At 39.9% G+C, this 27884-nt stretch overlaps 1 protein-coding gene across 2 annotated transcripts; it reads right to left on the bottom strand.

Moving 5' to 3' along the window:
• Nucleotides 1-1178: 1178 nt before the first annotated feature.
• On the bottom strand, nucleotides 1179-27884 carry SHISAL2B (shisa like 2B). Of its 2 annotated transcripts, XM_055119297.1 has the most exons (4): nucleotides 27593-27884; nucleotides 21259-21416; nucleotides 13138-13233; nucleotides 1182-1439 (listed from the first exon to the last, which is right to left on the bottom strand). In XM_055119297.1, exons 1-3 carry the CDS (start codon nucleotides 27781-27783, stop codon nucleotides 13148-13150), a joined length of 435 nt encoding a protein of 144 aa, XP_054975272.1. In that variant the 5' UTR covers nucleotides 27784-27884; the 3' UTR covers nucleotides 1182-1439; nucleotides 13138-13147. The 2 variants fall into 2 exon arrangements, with proteins under 2 accessions (XP_054975280.1, XP_054975272.1); XM_055119305.1 differs by lacking the exon at nucleotides 13138-13233 and having other exon boundaries at nucleotides 1179-1439.

The following is a 27884-nucleotide window of genomic DNA, read 5'->3' as shown; positions in this document are numbered from 1 at the left end:
GTGTTTGCCTTGCACGCAGCAGACCCGGGTTCGATTCCCAGCATCCCATATGGTCCCCCAGCACCGCCAGGAGTAATTCAGGAGTGTAGAGCCAGGAGTAACCCCTGTGCATTGCTGGTGTGACCCGAAAAGAAAAAAAAAAAATACAGGCAGGTCTGTATTCTTAAACTAAAAAATCATAAATAAAACCTTTTAAAACAGTTATACCTTATAGAAATTCTAATCTTAATTTTTTTAGGGGGGTTCACACTTGGCAATGCTCAGGGGTTACTCCTGGCTTTGCACTCAGGAATTACTCCTGGCGGTGCCCAGGGGACCATATGGGATGCTGGGAAACGAACCCGGGTCAGCCGCATGCAAGGCAAACGCCCTACCTGCTGTGCTATCTCTCCAGCCCCTAGAAATTCTAATTTTATTTCTAGACATCTCAGTGTTATTATTCCATAGCCTTAGGTGGGACCAGAGAGACATCCTGTTCATCTTAATAACTTTCAATATAGAGCCAAGGGAGAAAACTCAAAAGGCTGAAGCAATTACTAGTGCCAATTATTAATTCCAGGCTCCACTGGAGCCATGGGTGTGGCCAAAACCAAAAACAATTTTCAAGAATGAAGCCAGAGCCAAAGAAGAAATACAATGAGTAGGGTTCTTCCTTGTGTGTGCCAACCCAGGTTGAATGTGCCAACCCCAGGCCCCTGTATGATCCCCCAAACCGTCCCAGGAGTAAGCCCTGAGCACCATCAACTGTGATTCAAAAGCAAATTTTTCTAGGAGCTCAGTGGTAGATTTTTGTTATTGTTTTCTCATAGCAAACATAATATTGTATATTTTGTTACTGAATGTTAACTTATTTTTTGTGTGCACAGTAAATCCTCTACAAAACATCACTTGATTTTTAAGAGATATAATAAGTATTTCTAGTTGATAATAGCATTTCCTAAAATTTTCCTTTCTTGTCAAAAATACTTCCTCTGATTACTAAAAAATAATGAAATGCTGGTGATGTGTGAGAAACTTTCATTATTCCGTACTGAGAGGTTTGTGCTGTTGATAAATTCTTTAATTTCTCCTGAAGTATTAGTATAATTTTATGCAATGCAAAAAAAATCTTAATTACCAAATACAGACATAGACATGAAATCTATCAGAAACCATTATGAGTGTTTAATAAATTAATTGAGCAATCAAATGTTTTTCTGAGTGATAAATTTTTCCAAAATAATGATGACAAATGGTATTTGAGATGCATTCTTTATTTGTACTACATCATCTTCCAGTGAGCTTTTACAACACAGAATTTTCACTTAGCAAGTAATGCTGATTTGTGTTGTGTTATCCATTGTTTTTTCTTGAATTTTATGAACAGCATTATAAAATACTTCCTTTGTTGAATTTGATGCTGCATTTGAATTAGGGACTTTGATTTTTTTCTGAGTCGCCTGCAAATACACCAAACAAAATGAACTAGTTAGAATGTAAGTCAGAAAGAAAGGTAAATTCAAAAGATAATTTATAATTTTTATATGTCTCATTTCGGCACAGAGAAAAATAATCTTGCTGGCCATGATGGGAATATAAATTGGTACAGTATTTTTCTCATTAATCTGAAGTGTTCCTATCTTACAATGCAATTTAATATGAGGCTTCAAAGGAAATAATCAGAAATGAAATCTAAAACTTATATATAAAGATGTTTATAAGTTATTTTCAATACCAAAAACTCTATACACTTTACATTTCCAGTTAAAGAGAACTGCTAAATTATCATGCATGAAGTATCATGCAGTAATTTCATTTGAAAAAGTTATTTCCAAGAACAATGTGATTAAATTGCAAAAGCTCAAACTATGTTAAGTCAAAAAAGTATGCAAAACTATATCCACAAAAAAATAATACTTACCCAGAACTCAACTTATCATTACTGTTAGGCTGAGGATTGGACTTAACATTCCTCTCCTAGCTCATTACCCCATTCTCCTTTTATTTCTAATATTTAACACACTGAAATATGGACAGTTTTACTAACCTTACCTTGGATCCTCTCTCTCTCTCTCTTTCTCTCTCTCTTTCTCTCTCTTTCTCTGTCCCATTCCTCTCCACTTTTCTCTCTTCTCTCTCCCTCTCTTCTCTCATCCTGTATAATCTGTGTCTCTGTCTGTCTCTGTCACTGCTCCTCTCTCTCTGCACCTTCCCTTCACCCAGAGGCAATAATATTTGCAAGTTTTGAAGAATAATATATTATTACAATTCTTGGGTCTAGATTACTATAAACCAGCTACCTCATTGTTGTCACAAGGTTACAAGTTTTGAAGGATAATATATTACTACAACTCTTGCACTTTGGAATAATACTAAAATACTAGAAACTTAAAATGTAGGACCTAGAGTAGTACAATATATATATATATATATATAACTTTATTTCATTAGTTTTCTGAACTTTTTATGGTAAAATATATTATTTAATGTTTGGCTTCTAAACTTCTAATAATAACACTTTGAACATAGAATTCAATTTTAAAGTTAATTCATTGTAGGCATAACATTTTTTAATCTGGCATATAGCCATCTGCCCAATTATTGTGTAAAACTGTTTAAATAAATGTAGGGACCAGAAAATAAGAGAGTAATTAGGACACATGACCCAAGTTCGATTCCTGGCACCACCTGTTCCCCTCCCCACCCCCCCCACCCCCCGCATAGGCTGAATGCAGTCCTAGAGAGGTGTTCTGGGTATTCCTGGTGCCATAGGGCTTGAGCAGCAGCTCATCCTTGGTCCTTGCATCCACCACTGGCCCAACTGGCCAAAAATCACCAGTGATGCTCCCAGGCCTCCTGAGTGCTGCTGAAGATCCCACCCCAATACCAATGAATAAAGTCAAGCCAGCATAAAATCCTACTGAGTAACTGAAAAATTATTGGATGTTACTTGCAGGATAAGCTTTAAAATATGTTAGATTCATTTTGCACATTACACACTTAAATGGGCTGGAGCGATAGTACAGCATTTGGGCTTTCGCCTTTTATGCGGCCAACCCGTGTTCGATTCCTCCGCCCCTCTCGGAGAACTAGGCTAGCTACCGAGAGTATTGAGCCCGTGCAGCAGAGCCTGGCAAGCTACCCGTGTGTATTGGATATGCCAAAATCAGTAACAATAAGTCTCTCAATGAGAGATGTTACTGGTGCCCGCTCAAACAAATCGATGAGCAACAGGATGACAGTGACAGTGGTACACTTAAATAATGGAAATATTCTATATGGAAGCCCTTAAAATTATTTATCCTAATATTTGAAAAGTAAATTAAAATATTTGTAGGTTTATCTTTTCATGTTTAGCAATTTGTACTCCAGTATCACAACAGTTAAAGGTAAAGGATCACAATATAAGATGTAAATTAATTTCATTATCAGAACAGTATTTGTATCTTAATCATTTCCTTAAATACATAAAATGACCGTGATGTTTTAATGAAATTTCTGGAAGTCATGAAATTATAATTTTGGTAAAAGTTTTCGTGTTTCCTAAGCCTTTTAAATATTAAAATTCATAATGTCTTAATCAGACATTCAATGCATTTGTTTTTACTTTGTAACATATAATTTTTGCTTTTGTCTTTGTATGCAAGATTACTCAGAAAGTTACTTTCTCTCTCAGTTATTTTGAGGTTCTCTGATAGTCATTACCAGCCTGACAGCTCTGGTTTCCTTTATGATTATTGTAGCAACAACTGAAAGAGCTTATCAAATGTGTCTGCTGCTCACAGATTCAGAGTTGCAATGCTCATTCCAGTCTGATTAAAAAAAACACTTTGGCCTTGACTTGGCCTACGACTATACTACTATACTATACTATTTTTACCTAGGACTTGTGAAGACCCTGTTCTCCAGGCCTGTCTAGTAACTTGACTTCTAGATCCTACTAACCAATGCAAGGAGGGCCAAAGACTGTATCTTAGATTGGTTTCTTAAGACAGCAATTCTCCCAACAAAGCCAATTTGCTAAAGAACAAGAAAAGGTTTGTTCTACACATCGTACTGGGGTTATGATGCCACCAACAGGTCAACCAATACCTGCAGGGGGAGTGCATCCGCAGCCTGATGATGCCTCCAGGCTTTCTGGCAGCCCCAGATTGCCACTGTGCCTTTGGCCGGACCCCAACAACTTGGGACCAAGTTTACCAAGAAAACAGCCAAAAGTTAGGTATGTGGGAGCCATGCCCACAAACCACCTCCGGCTCAGCTATACAAGCTCATTTATCAGCCTTATCTCAGAGAACCAGAGATAAATCTCAAAAGAGACCAAAAGCCACAATTAACCTCAGACCCGCACATGGCTTAACAGATGGGTAGATCAGAGGGGAGCAGGTTGGCCCGAGCCTGCCCAAGCAGAGCCCCCAGCAGTCGCTTTCTTCCACAGTCCAAAATCGCTGCCATACCCCTGGCCTGTCTCCACCATCTCACCAAATATATCTTGCTAAAAATTAGGGTATGCGGGTTCTGTGACTGAAATCTCCAGGCTTTCACAGAGTTAGGCTGGACCCCCATTTCCCAATACACATGGAAGCACTGGCAGTCACCCCCACAAATTAACTACAGTATCACCCTGTAAACTCTATTACTGGCCTTGCTTCAGAGACCCATAAATAAATCTTGAAAGAGATCAAAAGCCAGAGACCCAACAGCAAGTCCTGGAAGACACCACAGAACCGGAGATCTCTCCAGACCCCATACTGAGCCAATTTCACTGGGCCACCCCAGATGGAGCAGGTGCAGTCTCCTCACCTACTCCAGATGGAATCCCAGTGACCAAGAGCTTCCACAACCAAGGTCTAGGTATGCGGGTTCCAGGACTAAGTCTCCATGCCGCATGTGGCAGAGGTACCGGGCTATCACTCCCCAGCTCTCCGCCCAGTCATCAGCCTGGCTGTCACCCCCACAATGTGCCTCCAGGTGCCATCTTAGTGCACCAACAGCCCTGGCCCAGAGATGCCCAATTGAATCCCAAAATGGATCAATGTCCTACAGAAATGTCTCTGGAAACCAGCCATTTACAATCTAGGATTCCAGAAATGTGTGGCTGCGGCACCCAACATATTCAAAATGAGCAATGGACAATAAATGATCTAGCATCTGCCCCGGCAAGCAGGCTTGAATGGTGGTGGGAAAATTTGACCAAAACATAATGCCCAAAAGGAGAGAGAGAGTATTGGGAAAATTGCCTGCATGGAGGCAGGGTGAGGACTGGGATGGGGGGAGGGGCGAAGATATACTGGACACTGGTGGTGGAAAGTGCACACTGGTGGAGGGATGGCTATTCAATCATTGTACAGCTGAATCTCGAACATGAAAGCTTTGTAACTGTACTAAGTTACAAACTGTGTACACAAAGTACACTTTGTGTACAAAGCTTTGTAAGATTTGTAATCATCTCACAGTGATTCAATTAAAAAAAAAAGTAATGTGGAGTTCATGCCCAATTCAATCTGCTTAATCAGTGGCTGAATAAATAGCTATACTCCTACATTAGAAAACAAACAAACAAAAAGACACCATTTGAAGCAGGAACTCTGATTAGCAAGTCAACAGGCCAAGTGTTCACTCTGCCTATAACATAAAAATCCAGAAGTAATTTCCATATATCTATATCTATCTATCTATCTATCTATCTATCTATCTATCTATCTATCTATCTATCTATGTCCGTGGTAAGTCAGAATAATTGAAATGTGTAAAAGCTAGCAGTGTGGGGGTCAACTACATAGTCAGCCCTGTGGAATTATTTTAAAAGAAAAATAAGGAAAATTCTCAGCAACCTTTCCTACTATTCCTTTAATAACGAGAAATGATATTTTTAACTAAAAAAGGTAGGAATAAAACCGGCTGCCTCATTGTTGTCACAAGTTACAAAGTGCATTATTTTAAATTAAAAATCTATAATACCACTGAGCTCCCAGGGGATTTGTCACACATAAAGTGTTTTTTGTTCCTTATTAAATTCTTCCTCTTTCTTTACTTGAGTGCAGATTACAAAGATCCAGCATCACACTTTTTCTGTGTTTACATCAGTTGCTCTTTCTGCTTTTGGCTTTCCATCTTCATTCTGGTCTGTGGGCTGGTCCTCATATGTAAATCTCTATCATCCTTTAATCCTGTGCCTCTGAGCACACTGGTACTTTAATGACACTTTTGGTCTTTGCCAAAATTTAAATTCAATTCATCAAACATATCAAATGTATCATTCAAAGCAAGTCATCAGACAAAATCTAGCTATCACCATCACAAACTAACCAACCAATCTACTTTTTAAAAATTTTTTGTTAGTGTATCACCAGAGGTACAGTTACAAACTTAGGAACTTTCATGTTTGTATTTTGTTTACATCCCTCCACTAGTGCCCATTTTCCCCCACCAATGTTCCCAGTAGCCCTTCCACCACCCCCACCCCAACACCCAACACCCCACCCTGCCTCTGCAGCAGGGCATTCCCTTTTTTTCTCTCTCCTGTTGCTAACAGTTCAGTTTTGCACTCATTTTCAGAGTCATTTCTCAAGGGTTCATTTATCTACACCTCTCCTGTGAACTCTGCTCTTCTCTGCCATTTCAAAATATCACAGTAATGATGGGACCTCGGCAGGGCTTCATTTCCTGCTTAGTTGGCAGCACTGTAAGCTCTTCTGTCATTGTCTCCCTTATCTTAGCTTCTGTATCACCGTTCTGCAGCTTATAATTACTAATCAACTGGCTGACTATATCATCCAGTGGGGAAAAAAAAATCTACATTTTGCAATCAATTTTAAATTTGCCCCTAAAAGGTTTTGTTTTGTTTTTATGTTGGGTTTTTTTTTGTTTTGCTTTATTTTTTAGGTGTTTTTCAATTTTTTATTATTTTTTTTAATGAAAGAACGTTTCCCTTCAATACACAGGACTGTTCCAGCTCAGTGGTGAAGTGAGCAAAATTTGGTCAATAACCTAATGATTGATCTATTGATTTCTCTTTTCTTCAGTGAAAGACCTTCCCTTTAGGGAAAGAGAAATAATAAACTACGTGAGTATTTTATGTAAATAGTCAAAAATTTGTTGTGAAAGTTAGAATCTTAGACTTGTTCTGTTTTTTTTTTCATCCTTCAATGAGTGAAAACAGTCTGTTCATAAATGTTTCTCCCATTCTATTTTTTTTTCACAATTTATCTCCCTCCTTGTTTGCATTGTTAAATTCTTACCACCACCAACAACAGGGTTCCCAAAGAAATGTAGTCAGTATTTTAAATTCTTTAAATGAATTTTCACAGTTGGCACCTGTTTTATTTATTGGCTAAGCATGAGCAGGGATTGCCCAACCTTGCACCTGAGGACTCACAAATGCCCACTGAAATAGTATCTCTGATTTTTATACATTCTAAAACAAAAAAAAAAGTCAAAGGAAATTCCAGTCTCATTATTTTAGGTAGAAAGTTCTCTGTAGGAGACAAAAAGTGACCTTTTTTCTGCCATTGAATTCAAATTACCCCATCATCTACTAAGATCTTAATAGTGACTAAAGCCTTTCTAAAACAACAAATACCATTAAAAAATAAAAAATCGAACATTTTAATTAACAAGAACATTGAGCAGCTTCGTTGTAGGGCTGCTAAGCCTCCCATTAAGAAAATAGCTCCTAAAGTTTAGCTATAAATTTAGCACAAAACCCATCAAAATACCACTTGATCTTTAAATGTTTGACAGTGTGACTTTAGTTTATTTGAAAACCTGAACATAGCAGCTGAGTAGCCAAGAAACTGTGAACAGAAAAATAGGGAGGAAAGAGAGTCTGATCAGTTATTTAAAGAAACTATATAGCTTCTTCAAATTTTTCAGGTATATTAGTGGCTTAGGAATTACTGACTGATAATGGGGAAGGAAATGAATGCTCTTCATCAGGGAAACAACTAATCTTTACAGTTGAAGACTGTATAGAATAATGCTTATATTCCATAAATGTATTATGCATTTTAAAAGTCACAAGTACACAATGTATTACTGAAAGTAACAATCTATTGTATCAAACATAAATACCAATATAGATTTTAAAAATGAATTATTGACAGAAAGAAAAGAAGAGACATAGAATAATTGCACTCATTTGTGGGAAAAAAGAAAACATAGTATGAGACTAATGCCCCAGGACAGTAGAAATGAGGGCCAAAAGAACTGGTCCATGGTTGGAAAGTTGCAAAATTTGGGGGAGGGAGGGCAGTTAGGACAGAGAAGGAACCACTATGACAATGATAGTTTGAAATGATCACTCTGGAGAAGAACTGAGTGCTGAAAGAATGTAAAGGGATATATGTGATAACCTTTCAGTATCTGTATTGCAAACCATAGTGCCCAAAAGGAGAGATAGGGAGAGAGAGAGAGAGAGAGAGAGAGAGAGAGAGAGAATTATTGACTGATGGGCATGAATGTAGCTCCTTGGTAGAACACTGCTATGTTTGTGTGAGATCCTGGGTTCCAGAGACAGCACATGCACAATAAAATTCTCACTTCAAAACAAATTGATTTAAAATAAAGTACCAGGTTAATTCTCATTGCCAAGTGAAATTAACCAGACTTATTGGCAAATGGCAGTTTCAACGGCTGGAAAAGGCAAGATTCTCTGGAATATCTTGTGGCAGAAAGCAAAAAATGCTTTATAAACACATGTATATTTCAAAGTAATGCAAATATCTGATTTAATGAATATCTCATGGGTCAAATCTGACCCACAGTAAGGGTCAGAATTAATATTAACAGACTATTTTAAAATAAGTAACCTCTGGAGAAACAGTACAGTAAGCAAGGTGCTTGCTTGCCCTGACCAATCTGGGTTTGATCCCTACACATTGTTTTCCCAAATGCCACCAGGGATGATGCCTAAATACAGAGTAAGAAGAAAATCCTGAACACAATATGGTGTGGCTCCAAAACAAACAAAATTTTGCTTTTAATTCACTTTTATTGTAGAAAAATTTTAAGCTATAAAGAAACAAACACTGTTCCCCATGATCTCACTAATATTTGCAATGTAACAAATGTTAGCACATACTCCCCCTATGGTAAGCATCCTACAGAAGACCAGTTCTAAGTTTCTATTGCCTTTGGGCATTGATTAGTCCCCTATTATGTTTCTTTACATTCTACATATAAGAAACTGTGTCTGTCCTTCTCCTGACTTCACTAAGCATGAAGCTCCCTTGATCTCTCCATATAGAAGAAGACTGCATTGATTTCATCTTTCCTTATGGCCAAGAAGTATTCCATTGTGTATATGTACCATAATTTCTTTCTCCAGTCGTCTGTTCCTGTACACTTGGGTTGTTACCAGATTTTAGCTATTGTGAATTGTGCTACAATGATGGATTGATGGGTAGATGTGGAAAACATCATGCTAAGTGAAGTTAGGGGGAAAAAAGAGATAGATACAGAATGACTCTCTTATATGTAGAATATAAATAAACATAGTAAGGAAATAATAAGTGCCAAAAGGCAACAGAAACTGAGAACTGAAATTCTGTAGGAAGCTTACCAGAGGGGGAGAATATGCTATTTTTTATATTTCAAAGATTAGTGGTATCATGTGCTACAACTGCTTATTTATAGTTTCTAATGTTCCTGCAATAAAGATGAATTGAGAACAAAGTTATCATATATGTTTCTTTTGTTTGGAGGTCACACCTATCTGTGCTCAAGGTTTTCTACTGACTCTACTCAGGCATCACCTCTGGTTGGGCTTCAGAAGACTATATGTGGTCCTAGGGCCAAACCCAAGGAAACAAATGCCTTCACCCACTATACTAGCTCTCTGGCCCAAGAAAACTTTTTTTTTCCAGGAGAGGGAGGGGGTCTTTGGGAGGGGGTCTTTGGGGAAGATGTCAGACCCAGCCTAGCTTGTCCAAGTCCCAATTTGTTCAAAAGCAAAAGAAACAATCATATGATCTTCATATTTTTCACCTCCCTTTAACAAACATACCACTAAATAGCGGGTGCGGCCAGATGGTTGTTTCCCCCAGAAGTCTCCTGCAGCCTGAGTCCTGGTAAGCACAGGTGCCCTCAAAGCCCCCTCCCCAAGACTCAAGACCCTCCAGCCCATCACCTCTGATCCTGAGGTCCGAGGAGGGAAGGAGAGCTAGCTGGACAAAGGACCCCCTAGTCACCCCTTCCAGAGCATAGAGGAGTGGACTTTCCCCTCCCTCAGCTCTGTCCGTGGGTTGGGGCTTGGTGCTTGCTCACTGACATCTGTTCAAGAGCTACTACCTCCTAACCACCCCCTTGGATGTAGAGCAATGACAGCAGTGCGCGCAGTGACTCATCCACTCCAGGGTGCTGTCAGCCAACCATTGGGTGACCTGGGACTTGGCACAGGTTTTCAACCTGGCACAGACCCTCTGAGATAGGGTCCTGCTCTGCCAACTGCTCAACAACCTCCGGGCACACTCCATCAACCTCAAGGAGACCAACCTGAGGTGCTGCCCAGAGACACAGGCAGATGCATGTTTTTCAGTGTGTAGATCGTTACAACATGTGAGTTGACCAAAAGCTTACATTCAGTAGACTGGGAACACCTGTAAATGCAATTAGAGGCCACCCCAAAAGCCAACATCCCTCTCAGAGAGCCCTACAAACTACCAAGAATATCCTGCCTGCATGACAGAGCCTGGCAAGCTACCCGTGGCGTACTCGATATGTTAAAAACAGTAACAATGGTGGTCCTCATTCCCCTGACCCTGAAAGATACCTCAAAATGCCATCAGGCTACACTAGCATGTGACAGGGACAAATGGAGACATTACTGGTGCCCGCTTGAGCAAATTGATGAACAAATGGGATGACAGTGATACAGTGATACCACTGAACACAGCCCTGGGTTGTCTAGTATTTGTGCACAACTGTCTTATCTTATTTGTACCAAGAAACTTTACTATGACCTGTTCTAACTGTAATTACGTCTACAGCTTCTATGACAAAACTCTGATCCCAGATCTTGCACCCTATCTAGCACACTAGATTGTCAATGAATCATCAGCTATACTCAGATGTGAGAATATTTTATTGGTAAGGAAAACAAATCATTATAACATGTATATTGAAAGTCACACAAATGTTTAAAAATAATATTGAAATTTCAAAATGTTTAAATGTTTGTAAGACTTAGGAAGACCTTTCCATTCAAGCCCTTAGAATTCTAAAGACATACTCCTTTCTTTCATTGGGCGAAGGGGGACAGCAAGAGAGTAGCTTATGGAGGAAAAGGGAGAGCTGGGTCCTGTGCATGCAAAGCTCGCCCCCGACTCCTGTTCTCACCCCTGAACCATGTTCCTTTCTTGCCTCTTTTTAAGGATTCTCTATAGCAGAGGTTAACTTAAACCTTCCACCCCCTTTTCAGGAAAATAATAAAAGGAAAAAGAACATCACTCAATGCCTCTCTGGAAGTCTATCAACAAATGTAGTTAAGCCAACAAATACAAACGGTTCCAACTGTACCAGAAGATTACTGTTACCCCCCAATGCTCTCATCCCCAACCACCACCAACACCACCCTAGGAGACAGTAAAACTCATCTGGAGAAACTACTCTAAAGGAAGGTTTAAGAAGCAGGCTTCTAGGACTTTCACCCTTTTAATTGCTTCCCTATCAGCCTTTATTTCTGCAGCTTGCTGAAAGAGCCCTCATCCTCAGAAATGTCTACTCAGAAAGCTGTTCTTCACAGACATTTTTTGCTCAGAAATGTACATCCTGTACAGTACGATTTATAAGCACTGGTAATCTTCTAAATATTGGCTTTTGAAACACACAAAATGCGTGACACACAAGTTAAAGGGAAGAAAATTACTATGGACACAATTTAAGGTCAATCAATTGTCTAGCAATAGGGCCTCTATACCAAGTGAACCTGGAGAGAGCCCAGTTAAAAACCGGGGCTACAGTAACTACCCAGAACCTGCTATTGTCAGATTCTATTGAAAAGTATATAAAATCTTACATGGTATACATTAAGAAGAATGAAATAATAGAATAAAGACACACAAAACAAAATTCTTGGAAAATAGTCAAGCTATTTTAGATTAAAATTACTATCATTCATAGAAACGACAACAAAGCCCAATGCCCTAACTTAGCATGTGAACAAAAACCAATTTCACTGGAGGTCTATTCAAGATGCTTGTAACAAAAGTGGCATCTATTATAAAAATTAATTCAAAATAACGGGAGGTTCATTCTTAAGAATGGATAGTTTCGAAAGAAAGGAACTGTTGGAATCAATTTTCCTGCTGATGTCATGTTTACTTGTGATTATACAAACATTTTCTTATGTTTCTTTCTTAAAAGGCATTCCTTAAAGGAAACAAAACGCCCGTTTTCTCACTAACTAGAACATCCATTCCTGGTAGGGGAGTTATTGGGAGAGAGTATGCACATTTAACAATGCCTACAATGACCTTTTAAAATGGTCACTTCTATGTCAGAAAACTGTACAGGGACTAAGACATTTGCTTTTTATTTGCTTTATAGCCCCAACTCAATCCCCAGCACTACATTTGGTATACCTAGCACTGCCTGGAGTGATTCCTGAGCACAGCCAGGTATGGCCCTCCCAAACAAATAAAGTTGCACTTCTTAGGTTTATTTGAAAATATAAACCCTTTTCTCTTCCTGTTCTAGTCCATTTATATTGGTTTTGTTGTTGTTGTTTTGTTTTTGTTTCTGTGCTCTCCACTTTGTCTTACTCACCTTCCTGGTTGAAATCAACACAAAAGAACCAAAATCATTTGGAAAGAGCAAGAAGTCAATGATCCTATAAAACCCTTGCTAAGCTATAATAAGTACTCAGAAAAGGTATATGGACTGAATTGTATGAGTTGATAAATAGTTGTTGAGAATTGCAGAGTGGAAATGCTTTTAGAAATTCACTTAACTAACCACATAGAAAGTTCAGAAATGGATCTCCTTAGCTAAGCACCACTAAAACGACAAAACTTGAATTAATAAGCCAACTAATACTGTTTCTAAGTCCTCAGAACCAATGTGAAATAAAACTTTGGATCTGTTTCTATGAAAAAAAATTAGGAAAAAATAGAAAAATATCAGTTTCTATGCAATTTTGTTTGTTTGGGAGGGCCATACCTGGTTGTGCTCAGAGCTTGCTCCTGGATCTCTGCTCAGGAATCACTCCAGGCAGTGCTGGGGGTACCAAATGCAGTGCAGGGGACTGAATTGGGGCTGTAAAGCAAATGTAAAGCAAATATGTTAGCCTCTATGCAGCGTTCTGGCATACAAGTGATCATTTTTTAAGATCGTTGTAGGCATTGTTAAATGTACATACTCTTATTTTGTATCCTCACCTTAACAACAAATATCTGTTGAGGTTTTTGGTTTTTGTTTGTTTTGTGTCACATCCAGCAGTCTCAGGATTTGTTCCTGGTGATGCTAAGAGGACCGTATGTGGTTCCAGGAACTGACCTTGGATCTCAGTGCCTTAACCCCTATACTGTCTCTCGGCCTCCCCCACTCCTTTTAATTTTTTTTTTTTGTATCTTTGCCTTATAGTTTATATTAACACTGTGATTTACAAAGTTGCTCATGATGATTTGTCACAGACATTCAATATTCCAACACCAAATCCCACCACCATTACACCCTCCCACCACCATTATTTCCAATTTTCCCATCTACCCCTTAAGCCTGCCCCATAGCAGGCCCTCAACAATTTATTTTATATAGTTTGTTATAAAAAAAATTGCTAAAAGAATTATCACAAAATGTTTCCTTAAAAGAAAGTTAGTTAAGATTGTTGTATCTCACTGTGGAGTCATTAAGTCCTTCTATAAGATATTATTAAGATATTGTTACAGGTTAGGACTGGAGCAATTTCACACTGGGTAGGGCGTTTGCCTTGCACACAGCCAACCCGGGTTTGATTCCTCCGTCCCTCTCAGAGAGTATCCTGCCTGCACGGCAGAGCCTGGCAAGCTACCCGTAGCATATTCGATATGCCAAAAACAGTAACAACAAATCTCACAATGGAGATGTTACTAGTGCCTGCTCGAACAAATCAATGAACAACAGAGATGACAGTGCTACAGTGACAGTGTTACAGGTTAAGCCTCTGTGTTTTCATTTTGTTAATGGAAATTGGTTGCCTTCTACATTACATCCCATGCAATTTGGTGTGCTACTACTCCTGGTTTATCAGTGTTGTAGACTTTGAGATGTTACTTCAGGAAGTCAAAAATTTTTAACTGGATGATATAGCTGGAGTTAAATTTTTAACTGAGTGGTGGCTTTGAGGCATGTGCATGACTGCCGAGGGTTCCAGAAGTACAGGGAGATGGAAAGAGGTAGCTCGTCCTCTGGAGAGTTCAGTCACAAAATTTGCATACCTGAGTTTTTCAACATATTAATTTCTGAGCAGTGGACTCTGAAGTTGGGTGGTGACTGTGCAGTGGGGAGGCTTTGGGCTGTCATCTCTGCCCCTTTCTATGTATTTTTGGCACTGAGCACACACTGTTAACAAGACAAAAATGCCTCCTTTCCTGGAACTCATTTTTCTAGTTAGAGAGGAGGAAAAGTAAACAAAAATAAGAGAAGTATATAATATGTTAAAAGCAAATACTTAGGAGGAAGTAAAAGCAACATGGATTATAAAATATTGAGGGAAGTTAAAAGCATACAGAGACTAGGGAAAAAGACTTTTAGTAAATATTCAAGGAATGGGCTGGTTGTTTCGGCCCCAAGACCTCTAATCATTTGCTTTATGGGATAAAACTGTGTGGGTGGTGGTGCGAGAGCGCCAGCTATCCTGAGGGAAACTTCGGAGGAAACAAGCTACTAGATGGTTTGATTAATCTTTCACCTCTATACCGGGTCAGACGATGGATTTGGACGTCAGGACCCCTACGGACCTCCACGAGAGTTTCTTCTGGCTTCACCATGCCCAGGCATAGTTCACCATCTTTCGAGTTATTGCTGGAGCGATAGCACAGCGGTAGGGCATTTGCCCTGCATGCAGCCAACCAGGGTTCGATTCCTCTGCCCCTCTTGGAGAGCCCGGCAAGCTGCCGAGAATATCTTGCCCGCACGGCAGAGCCTGGCAAGCTACTCCTGGCATATTCGATATGCCAAAAACAGTAACAAGAAGTCTCACAATCTTACAATGGAGACATTACTGGTGCCTGCTTGAATAAATTGATGAGAAACGGGCTGGTTGTTAAGTCAAGAAGCAGAGCTTATGCCTGCCATGGATAAGACCCCAAGTTTCATTCCTGGCATTGCGTGTCCCCTGCCCCACTTCCAGCACTCCTCTTGTTGACCTGGTAGCCCTCCAAAGCAATGAAATAAGCCTATTCCTCTTTACTCTCCTTCTGCACTGCTGAGGATGGCTTCCAATAAAAAATTAAACACTGAATGATAGTGAAAGTCTTGCAAAAATGTAAGGGGAAAGCATTCTAAACATTGAAGATAAGGTGTGCAAAAGCTCTGAGGCAGTAATCTCAGAGAACATCAAAGATCTCAGCATGGCTGAGAATGCTAAGTCTCTGTTCAGACTGTCATGTCTTTTCAATGAAAAGAAATGGACAGCAATCACGGCTTTGAGTAGAAAAGTGACATGACTTGACTAAGGGTTTTTAAAATTGAAGTAACATTAGTTTACAAGAATATAAATGCTTGTAAAGGGTACAATGTTATCATACCACACCTACCATCAAAATGTCCCTTTTTCTTCAGCACAGTCCACAGGACCCTTTCAGCCCATGCCTGTCCCATGAGCATGCACCTACCCAACCTCCCACTCGGTGACCTCAGTTCTATAACAGAGACATTATCTCTTCTCTTGCTTGCTTTCTTTATATACCACCTATAAGTGAGATTATCTGGTATTTGTCTTGGGCCTTAGGTTTTAACAGACTCCCTCTGGCTTTTCTATGGAATGTATCTAGCTGGGAACAAGGAGAGAAGGAAGAAAGGCCTTTTGTTTAAAAATGCAGAATCTCTCATCTTCTATATCCAAAGACTCTAAAGCTTGTGACCACATACATGGCCACGTGACAGCGCCTCATCAAATTTCACACTGCTCATAGTTTTGCTTCCTATGACTAAGTAAATATGGGCAAGGAAGAGTAAGAACAATTTCAGCTTAATTTTGCAGAGACTCCCAGTGGTGGCTACTTACAAAGTTACCCTCAGCCTAGCAAGAGCAAACACATCAGGAAAGAGAAGTAAAAGCCCACCGAGCTCAACGAGTAAGAACAATAACCTGGAAGGACCAACCAGTACCAACCAGCTCAGTAAATCCTCAGATACTGACTTTAAGAGAGTCCACGGTGAGGATGTTAATTGAGTCGAGATAACAATGACATAGGTTGTCAGCGAAACTTCTATCATACAGGAAGTATGATAGATAAAATGAAAAAGCTACTGGCAGAAATAAAGAGAATGGTAGGTTTTATTTTTTAAAAACCTCAATAGAGACACTGAGTAGTAGAGTAACAGCATCTGAGAAAAAGATTGAAACACCCAAGATGAGATGGAGAAAACCATTTGAAAACAGTATAAAGTGGGGGGGAAAGTCTAAAAAGAATGAACAGTACATCAGAAAAATGTAGGATGAGTTCAAGAGGGGACGATATAAAAATCTGGAGTCTCTGAGGAACAGGAAGGAGAATTCTGTGAGGAAACAACGGTTAAAGAAATTATAGATAAGAACTTCCCAGAATTGACGATTATAGACACTGAGATCAAAGAGACCCAAAGGGTCCCAGCAAAAATAGACTCAAATAGGAAGACACCAAGACATGCTGTGTCCAGAATGACAAAGACCCAAAGATAAACAGAGAATATTGAATGCAGCAAGATCAAAAAAAGAAACTTACATGCAAAGGAAAACCTGTAAGATTCACAGCAGATCTATCAAATGAGAGGCTCTGAGTCAGAAGAGAATAGAGGGATATAGTATTTTTAAAACTCAGTGAAATGATTACCCTATTCAGATAGATTATTGTTCAGAATTGAAAACACATCTTCAGATTAGGACTTTAGGGACAGGTCAACATCTTAGGGAATTCATAACCTTGAAACCAGTCTTGCAAAAAGCATTAACAAAAATTCTTTAAAGGCAGGGGCTGGAGCGATAGCACAGCGGGTAGGGCGTTTGCCTTGCATGCGGCCGACCCAGGTTCTAATCCCAGCATCCCATATGGTCCCCTGAGCACCGCCAGGGGTAATTCCTGAGTGAAGAGCCAGGAGTAACCCCTGTGCATCGCCAGGTGTGACCCAAAAACCAAAAAAAAAAAAAATTCTTTAAAGGCAAAGCACGCTTCTCAATACTTGACACTGAGTATGGCACTCACTAATGGAGCTTATGGTTGTCCTTATATAGACTCAGATAGGTTTATTTACTCCTATCTTGCTAAGGGATTGCATATATTCACAACCAATTAACATTTCATTTATATTAAATGTCATATATCTGATAAGGTGCTTTTTAAATTATTTTTCTTTTTGGGTCACACCCAGCGATGCACAGGGGTTACTCCTGGCTCTGCACTAAGGAATTACCCCTGGAGGTGCTCAGGGGACTATATGGGATGCTGGGAATCAAACCCGGGTCGGCCGCATGCAAGGCAAACGCCCTATCCGCTGTGCTATCGCTCTAGCCCCTGAGGTGCTTTTTTGACATCGAGAATTTTATTCTAATCTTTACTAATTAATGCAGACATTCAAGCAGTATCTATAATGTTTCTAACATAAAGTTAATATTCCCATTATTAGGATAAAACACAGTTCTTTACTCCTACAGGCCTATTCAGATTCTATTCCTATATTTTTGTTAACTCTCTTCACTAAATTTTACATTTGTAAGATTTATCTATTTTATTGTAAATATTAATATGTATTAGTTCATAATTATTCATAGTATTAATTTTAATTAATATAAGGGTAAAAATATAGTTTTTGAAAAGGTTACTTTATCAATTTATTCTTAATTTATAATTTTGTGTAATTCCAGGCAATTAGCCTAGTCACATATTTGTGTAGGTATCACTGCCTCCACAATAAAGAAAAAGGAGAGAGATTTATTCCAAATATGAGATTAAAAAGGAAAAAGAAACATAGCACAGAAACAACAAATGGTGCAAATCAACACAGCTGAAGTTTATGTTGTTAGATCTGAATTTACATGAGGATGGAGAGGTTGGAGAGGTCCTTAGGACGTTGGTGGAAGGGCTCCTTGGTGACAAGTATAGTGTAATGATGTGTGCATGAAAGTATCATAACCAGTATTATAAACCATAGTACCTCAGTAAAAGTAGTTTAAATATTAAAAAATAAGAAATTAATAAAAATGCAGAGTCCGGCATTTGCATTTTAAACCAGACCACTAGGTGATTCTTACGCACAGTAACAATGGACAACTGCTATGTTAAAATAAAAACACAAGCAGATGAGACAAAAATGAAATTTATCATTAGTTGATAATCATTAATCTACTGCTCCTCTATGACTGTGGAGAAACTGGGTTTAAGCCATGGTAGTAAATTCAGCTCGTGGCTTATCAGTTTGACTCTAAAATATCTGAGGAGTACTTCAACAGTTCTCCAAAGGGATGTAGCTCTGTGACCCTGGGCACCCTCTGAGAGAGCTCTCTTCTACACAGGAAACTGGAGCTAACGCCATCATGCACTGGCTGTATGTTTGATCAGGTGGCAGAACATATGCCCCAGAAATGTATCTCAGATTCAACTAAGGTAGAGCATATGGACAGAGAATTTTCTCAATTTCTTCCAAAAAAAAACAAAAGTCTTCATATTCTTTCTGAAGTTAATGAATATTGGAAAAAGAGTACATGTTTTAGATTGAGGGACAGAGGTTCACTTCCTTCCCACCCCCCACTCCTAAATTACCAGAGAATGACTCCTGAGTACTCTACTAAGAGAAAAAAAATAGCCTGCAAGCACCACTGGATGTTGTCACACACCTCAGAAAAAGAAACAAACAATAAGTGAAAGGGCTGAAAAGGTAAGGTGCTTGGCCATGCATATGCCCAACCATGGTCTGGTTCCCTGGCATGTCATATGGTCCCTGAGCACAGAGCCAGGAGTAAACCCTGACCATCATGGGTATGGCTCCCAAAACAACAAACAAATAAATAGTAGTAAGCACTTGTGTCTTATTTTATGCTTTATATATTTTATATGTAAAGTATATGTCCTAATATATGTCCTACATGTACATGTATTTATATAATCTACACATTTTACAGGCTGGAGTGATAGCACAGAGGATAGGGCATTTGCCTTGCAGGCGGCCGACCCGGGTTCAATTCCTCCACCCCTCTCAGAGAACCCAGCAAACTATCTTGCCTATATGGCAGAGCCTGGCAAGCTACCTGTGGCATATTTGATATGCCAAAAACAGTAACAACAAGTTTCACAATGGAGATGTTACTGGTGCCTGCTCGAGCAAATTGATGTGCAATGGGATGACAGTGATACACATTTTACATCTATCCCTATTTTAATTAAAATTTATATTTCAAATATGTTTCAAAATTTAGGAGCTGGAGTGATAGCACAGCGGGTAGGGCGTTTGCCTTGCACTCGGCCAACCCGGGTTCGATTCCCAGCATCGCATATGGTCCCCTGAGCACAGCCAGGAGTAATTCCTGAGTGCATGAGCCAGGAGTAACCCCTGTGCATTGCCAGGTATGACCCAAAAACCAAAAGAAACAAACAAAAACCAAAACATAATTTAACTCGTTGTTATAATATTTTAAATACACTAATAGAATTTATATTAACAAACATTTTGATTTTTTTTTTTTTTTTTGCTTTTTGGGTCACACCTGGCGATGCACAGGGGTTACTCCTGGCTCTGCACTCAGGAATTACTCCTGGCGGTGCTGGGGGACCATATGGGATGCTGGGAATCGAACTTGGGTCGGCCGCGTGCAAGGCAAACGCCCTACCCGCCGTGCTGTTGCTCCAGCCCCTTAACAAACATTTTGAAAATTATTTCTGATTGAGTTACATAATGACAACAGAATTTGTATAACACTATATAATAAAAAATGTAAAACCAAATTCCATAAGTCAAACATAATTTATTTTACTTAATTGTTATACTACACACAGAGACAGACACATACCTATATCAGTTTGTCATCTATTCAAGAACAAAGACTATCTTCTATTTGATGTTCTGTTATGTGACTATGAATTATTTTATATGCCTGCTCTGAATTCAGCATTCCATAGCTTCATAAATAAATGCTACTTTGACCTTAGACTAATATTATATAGTAACACAAAACTTAGAATTATTAGATATCTTGTTTCTCTGCTTATTTTATTCTTTTTATCTCCTTCAAAAACATTCTAATTTTTAAGAATAAAACTGGAGAGATAATACAGTGGGTAGGGTACTTGTATTGCATGCAACCAACCTTGGTTCAATCTCTGACATCAAATATGATTTCCCAAGCTCAAGATTTATCCCTGAGCACAGAGCCAGGAGCATGCTCTGACTACCACTGGCAGTGGCCCCAAACCCGAGTAAATAAATTGAATTAAATTCCAAGAATAGGGGCTGGAGAGATAGCACAGCGGGTAGGGCGTTTGCCTTGCACGCGGCCGACCCGGGTTCAAATCCCAGCATCCCATATGGTCCCCTGAGCACGGCCAGGGGTAATTCCTGAGTGCAAAGCCAGGAGTAACCCCTGTGCATCGCCAGGTGTGACCCAAAAAGCAAAAAAAAAAAAATTCCAAGAATATAAAAGCTTTATTACTGAAAGAAACATAAATATTTAGAAAGTGAAATTAAAGGACTAGTTTTATTTTTCCACAAAAGGTTTTTTCTTTTTTTTCTTTTTTCTTTTTTTTGGCTTTTTGGGTCACACCTGGCAATGCACAGAGGTCACTCCTGGCTTTGCACTCAGAAATTACTCCTGGCGGTGCTCAGAGGACCATATGGTATGCTGGGAATTGAACCTGGGTCGGCTATGTGCAAGGCAAATGCCCTAGCCGCTGTGCTATTGCTCCAGCCCCTCCACAAGAGTTTTTTATAGACTACTGTTTTTCTTTGAGTACTATTTCATCTTGGAGGCCAAATTTTGAATATATGTTTTTAAAGACACAATGAATTGAATTTGTAGAAAGCATTCACTGTTAATAGTATGATCTGTTACCTAGATACAGTTTATTCTTCTGAAAAGATACAGGTAATTTGCAAATAATAAATACTAATTACCTTCTAGAGTAGAAGAAGCTGCTAGATGCTGAAGTTTAAGGCCATTGTCTAGTCTTTGAGGCTTTGTGTACAGAAATAAATAGCAAAGAACACAGACGCTGATGACAAATGCAAGTAAAACAAGGGCAGCAATTCCCAGTCCAATTAGGGCACCGATGCTGTGGAAAACAAGGGAGCATGTGAGTGTCACATGAACTGGTTTGCACGTCAACAAAAGAACATGTTCACATTTCATTATTGAATTTTTGTTATGTCATTCATGTTTTGTCATTCATCTTATTCCATCATTCTGTCAAATCAAATTTTAATATATAATGCTATTGAAATCTATGTGTCACTTTTTTCAGATTAATTTTTTCTATTTTCTGTATTTATGTGTTAATAATAATGCAGAATCCATAAGTATTCATCTATAGGAAACACATCACTTGATTCTCTAAACATAATTCAAACATCTCAATCAAATAATCTGTTTAGATACTTTAGAAGGAAATATCAGATATACCACCACAGATGAATTTATTTCTGTGAAAATAGTGAAGCAAGTGTTTGCCAGAAACAGAAATTCTTTGGGTGACATTTATGCCAGATATCATTTAACTGATCTATAAGACCTAAACAACTATTTCAAAAAAGAAAAGAAAAGTTTGAATTAAAGGAACACAATATTTGTGACAGTAATATAAATTTTATGTTTGGCATGAGTTTTTCTTTAAACAGCATGACTTTTAGCAGTAAGGAAAAAACCCTTGTGTTTTTCTCTAAAATTTAAGGGTATATCTGATTTTTTTATTTGCTCCAAATCCATCTTGGTAGGGGTTAATTTTTGTGTCGTTTTAAATTTTTAATTAATTTTTGAACTAAAATAGCAGTAGTTTACAAGACCATATATCTTAGCAGTACAATATCTTCAAAGTATGTGTTACCACAACAAAAAGAACACCAAAGCACCAATATACTGTTAGTACAGCCTTCAGCTCTTTCAACCATAGCTCTGAAAGCTGAGTTCATAGGTTTGTTTCTGTTACTTTTGTCTATTTTTACCTGCACTAAATTGTAGGTCCCTATAACACAGTTACATACAAGGATAATTATTTGAAAAATAACATTAAAATGCCATAAATATTTAAACTTAAACCTTTAAATGGAAAGCGTGCTTGGAAAAAGTGACTGATCTCAAAGACTGATTTACAGACATGTACTTCCTTAAATTATATGTATGTATGTATGTATGTATATGTATACACATACATTATACACACATATATACATATATACACACATATACTACATGTATCTTATATATGTATATATAAAACACTATAGTTTAGTCATCTAAGGATCCGATACTTCTGATGACTTTCCTATAGTTTTGTGCACACTTTATTGAAACTGTTTAATATGGATCCAGAGAGAAAATGCAGATGTTAAGACACTTGCCTTGTACTCAGCCAATGCAGTTTGATACCAGCACCACATATGATCACCTGGGCAATTCCAGGAGATTCTCTAAGCACAGAGCCACAAGTAAGCCCTGCGTACTGCTGGGTGTGGACTTAATTCCACTCTCCACCCCAAAAAGTATAATGCAGGAATGTATATTAGTGTAACTATTTTAGAAAATACTATGGAGATTCCTCAAGAAAACAGAATTAGAGCTACCATAGGATCCAACAATCCACCGTAGGGTATCTATTAAAAATATAAATACATTAACACAAAAGTCATATCTGCCATAATATATACTGCACTATTATTACAATAGCTATAATATGGGAGGCATTTAGATGACTGGATAAAGATGTGATACATTTATGCATTGGATTATTGTTAAGCAATAAAAATAAGATGAAAGGTTGTTATTAGGGAATTTTGTGAAATGATGTATGTCAGAAGTAAAAAAAAATACCATAATATGGACCTATTGAAGAGAGAAAACAAAATAAAATTAAAAAGCAATGGATATTGATAGTGTAAGTTGGATTACTTGGGGAGAGGAGATAGGAGTGGAGGAAGCAAAGGGAGGCAGTTGAGAACCATGTTTAATAGGCCTATAACTATACCAAATATTTCATAAACTGAAGCAAATATAATTGAATAGTTATTGATAACCTATAGTTATGAAAAGTAGCCAATATTTACAATAATAATCATCAAAGTGATTATTGAGATTCCATGATCTTCATGGGCTGGAGCAATAGCACAGCGGGTAGGGCGTTCACCTTGCACTCAGTGGACTCGGGTTTGATACCTCCGCTCCTCTCAGAGATCCTGGCAAGCTACCAAGAGTATCTTGCCCCCATGGCAGAGCCTGGCAAGCTACCCATGGCATATTCGATATGCCAAAAACAGTAACAACAGGTCTCAAAATGGAGACGTTGCTGCTGCCCACTTGAGCAAATCTATGAGCAATGGGATGACAGTGACAGTGATATCATCTTTATTATCTTTTTGGCTTGCCTTTAGGTTTTTGCCATTTCCCAAAGATTAAGACCCTGAAGAATCAGATGTATTATCAAAAGGAAGAGAGGGAAGAATTTGACCATTGATTTGAGGCATGTTAATGCTTTAGGAAAAAGAAGAAAATGAAAATTTTCTTCTCACTCCACTTGTCCTTTATTCGAACAGACAAAGCACCCCTGCATCCTTAATCCAGAGATGTGGGATCAGACTTCCAAAAATTCTCCTTTTCATTACACATGTGCAATGATAAGGTAATTTTATGACAATAATCATTATTGATTGTTTAATAGTCATTTTCTCTCAGTGCACATTTTCCCTGAGAGATAGATGATCTGCACCTGTCAATTTCTCTGTCATGATTGTTTGCACTAAAACTTACTTTTTTGGATCACAGATGTCAAGGATGTTTAGAACTATACAATAGCACATGAAGACAAAACACGTCTTAATAATATTAGCTGGTACACAATATTGATAGGAGGCCAGACCCTGGGAAAGATTCCTGAAATGATTACCCAAAAAGAAACCCTCAAAGCTTCAAACCTTCAAATCTTCAAAGTTTGGGAGATAACTCAAAGAGAGTGCATGCCTGGGATATGCATCAACCTAAGTTTGATCCCCAGCATCGCATGTCCCCCCAAAGCACTGGAGGGTAGAGCCCTCATAGATGTCCAATAGAGCACCCTCCAGCACCACCAGACCTGAGAAGCACCTCACCGTGGGACCCAGCATCAAATGTAAAACTACAGGTTTAAATTCAGCATAAATACTGCGGGGGATTGATATACAAAAACAAGGAGTGCAATCTGAAGGAAAAGTTAGAACAAGGCATGCTGCTTCAGCTTTTAAAAAAGGACAATCTTCATAAGCTTAACGTCTGTTTCAATGTTAGCATTCTACATATATGTTATATATTCACTCTGAGTAAGCCCTGACATTTTGCTTTTCAAACCTGGAGAAAGGGGTGAGCTGCTACCACATTAATGTCACAATTTTTCTGCTTAGCAACTCGGATACCCCAAAAAAGTTACAACCTGACTTTCACCAGAAGCTTCAGAATCTCAGAATAAATACTGTAAATACTGGTGACTTCTGGAATACATACATACATATATACATATATATATGTGTGTGTGTGTGTGTACATGTGTGTATATATACATATATAGAGAGAGTTTAACATTTTAAATTGGAGATACATACATGTGTGTGTATATATACATATATATAGAGAGAAAGAGAGAGACAGTTTAACATTTTGAATTGGTGATAAAGAGCAAAGACCATGAGGGAAATGAAGCTCTGAAATTTTTACCTCTCTGCTGAGCTCTCAGAGCTTAGGAACTAGTAAGAGCCCCAGGTTTAATCTGGCCGACTGATACCAGTGGTTGAAATGATTTTATATTTCTCAAGGGGCTGAGTCCGTTTTGTCAGTGCTGAATTTTAGACTCTATCAAGCTGTTTGCTCCTTTGGGCCCTTTATTATCTGGGGAAGGTTGTATATCTGTGTCATTTTGAAACAATTCAAGGATCTGAGGATCCCAGACTTTGCCCCACTGAGTTTGACCAAAATGTTGCCGGGCTGTGCCGGAGGTGCTGCCTCTACTAACAATTCCAAAGACTCTAAGCTGAGTTATTAAGTTTTCTTTTTTTCCAAAAGACCAGATACAATGCCAGTTCTATACCGATTGCTTTCCTAAATAATAAGAATAAATTGCCATTATTTCCTGCAATTTTGTAGCATTCAGGTCTATCATAATATTGTGAGTTGAAGTAGATACATGGACACACCTTCTGAGGTACTTTGGAAGCTAACAATACATGAAACTGCTTTTATTGCTTTAAGAAATAGCACGTAAAGTCCTCTGTGGTAGATTTGGTGTGTGTAGCAAATGCTGGGTCATGCTATTGGTATTGGAAAAAATAATAACTTCTCTTATCTGTAGTTTCTCTTTTCTGCAGAAAAGAACCAATTGATTTACTTATTAATAACAATGTTGGAAACCACAGTGCCTAAAATTTATCTTAAAAGTACCTCTCCTAGCAGCAGGCTGGGGAGTAAGAAGGAAGTTAAGGACTTTGGTGGAGTGAAGGGAAAACTGGTGAAGGGATTGGTATTGAAACATTGTATACCTGAAACCCAATCGTGAACAACCTTGCAATTCACTCTGACTAAAAATTTTTTTCAAAAGAACTAGTTGTTTTATAAGACATTGTTGAAGGTGAGATGGGAGTTCTTTTTGGAACGTCCCTGTCCCATTCATTATCCAAATTAATAGATTCAGGTACAAATTTTCAATCCTTTGGAGTGAAGAAAGTTAAAATGCTTGCATCTGCAAAATAGTAGTTGGAGCAAAATAAAATTCCCGTCATGATGGTGGGGGGTGGGGGGCTTAAAAGGTAAGATCCACCTTAAAAAATCTCTTTACTTTTCAGCAATGGCCAAAAGGCTCAGGTGTTAAGAACTGGGTGACGTGGAAAGGTTGTAGGGGCTGTGTAACCAAACTCTGCCTCGTCGTGTGCCTCCAATTTCGTGAGGGTTCAGTGTCAGATCAGAAAGCAGAAAAAAGTGCAGCATCTCACAGGGCGCGTGTGCGCGCACTGCGCGCGCACACACACACACACACACACACACACACACTTCTGTTGGGGGTAGAGGACGTGGGACCACAGTGTATGGTATTCAGCTTGCTACCGGCTAAGTATTCAGGGAGTCACTCCTCGGGGTGCTGGTGGAACATGTGCAGTGCCCAGGCTAGACCAGTGTAAGCTTTCATGCAAGGCAAGCGGCTAAACCTCTGCCCCCTTGAGATGTAAAGAACACAGCCAAGCCCGTATCTCCCCTAAAGAGATCAGGAAGAGAATACTCCGGTCCTTGTAAAGTCCTAAACTGGGTCTCAAGGGAACTCCTTCCTATTCAATACAGCCAATACTTTTGAAAAGAGAGATGGGGCCCTGGACATAGATCACGCTCTACACGCCGGAGACCAGTTTGATCCTAAGTACCTCTGTCAGGTACTCTGGATCAGCCTCCCCTTCTTCCCCAACACCACTGGGTGTGGAGAGAGAGGGGAAGACAGAGACAGAGATAGAGACAGAGACAGAGACAGAGACAAAGAGGCGAACACACACACACACACAGAAGAGAGTGACAGAGTGCGAGCAAGAGAGAGAGAAAGAGGGAGAGAGAGGGAGAGAGAGGGGGGAGAAAGAGGGAGAGAGAGAGGGAGAGAGAGAAAGAGAGAGAGAAGGAGAGAGAGAGAGAAAGAGAGAGAGAGGGAGAGAGAGGGGGAGAGAGACAAAGAGAGAGACAAAGAGAGAGACAAAGAGAGAGAGAGGGAGAGAGAGAAAGAGAGAGAGAGAAAGAGAGAGAGAGAGAGAGAGAGAGAGAGAGAGAGAGAGAGAGAGGAGAAGGAGCAAGAGCGAGCGCGTGAGCACTGTTTCTTTACTGTTTCTTTAGGTTATCAGGTGTGCCAGAGCCTCGTGCCTAAGGGCAGCAGCGGTGCTGGCAGCAGAGGTGCACCCGGAGCAGGGGGAGCAGGAACATGCCCGGGCCAGGGGTGCGCTATGAGCAGGGATATGCCCTGGGCAGGGGTGCGCTCTGAGCAGGGATGTGCCCTGGGCAGGGGTGAGCGCGGAGCAAGGATATGCCCGGGGCAGGGGTATGCCGGGAGCAGGGACATGCCCGGGGCAGGGGTGCGCCCGGAGCAGGGCAGGGGTCTCGGCGCCGGATTTCAGCCCCGAGGGCACCCCCAGCCCGCACCTCGCCTGCCAGGGGGCGGGTCCCGGCTCCCCGCCCAGGCTCCTCCACCCAGGGCCGCTCCCGTGCCGCGGGGGCTCGGGGGTCCCCCGCTCCCCTCCACGCGCCCACCTGAGGCTCCACATGTAGCTGTGCTTGTAGGGGAAGTAGCTGCCCGGCTCGCTGCAGCAGTACTTGAGGTCGGCGAAGCCGCAGCAGTAGACTAGCGAGGCGCCGTCGCCGAGCCGCGGGCACGCGAAGGGCTCCACGAAGCTGTGGTTGAGGCTGTAGTAGCCCGAGCACACGCGGCCGCCCTCGCCCATGGCGCTCCTGCCGGGTGACCCGCGTCTCTGGCCCTGCGCGCCGCCCGCCGCCCGCGCCCGCCCGCGCCCCAGCCCCCGGCCCGCGCTGGCCGCACGCTCCG

The sequence above is a fragment of the Sorex araneus genome, chromosome 1 (genome assembly GCF_027595985.1).
Source record: "Sorex araneus isolate mSorAra2 chromosome 1, mSorAra2.pri, whole genome shotgun sequence".
Taxonomy (NCBI): domain Eukaryota; kingdom Metazoa; phylum Chordata; class Mammalia; order Eulipotyphla; family Soricidae; genus Sorex; species Sorex araneus.
Note: the sequence above shows the minus strand (reverse complement) of the source record. Positions and strands in the feature narration are given on the sequence as shown.

What these genes read in the sequence shown, in the direction of transcription:
- SHISAL2B (XM_055119297.1), bottom strand. Translation starts at nt 27,783, where the DNA reads ATGGGCGAGGGCGGCCGCGTGTGCTCGGGCTACTACAGCCTCAACCAC. An exon ending in AGCTACATGTGGAGCCTCAG is followed by an intron (nt 21,417 to 27,592) that starts GTGGGCGCGTGG and finishes TGTTTTCCACAG; the next exon opens with CATCGGTGCCCTAATTGGAC. An exon ending in AGCTTCTTCTACTCTAGAAG is followed by an intron (nt 13,234 to 21,258) that starts GTAATTAGTATT and finishes TTTGCTTTACAG; the next exon opens with CCCCAATTCAGTCCCCTGCA.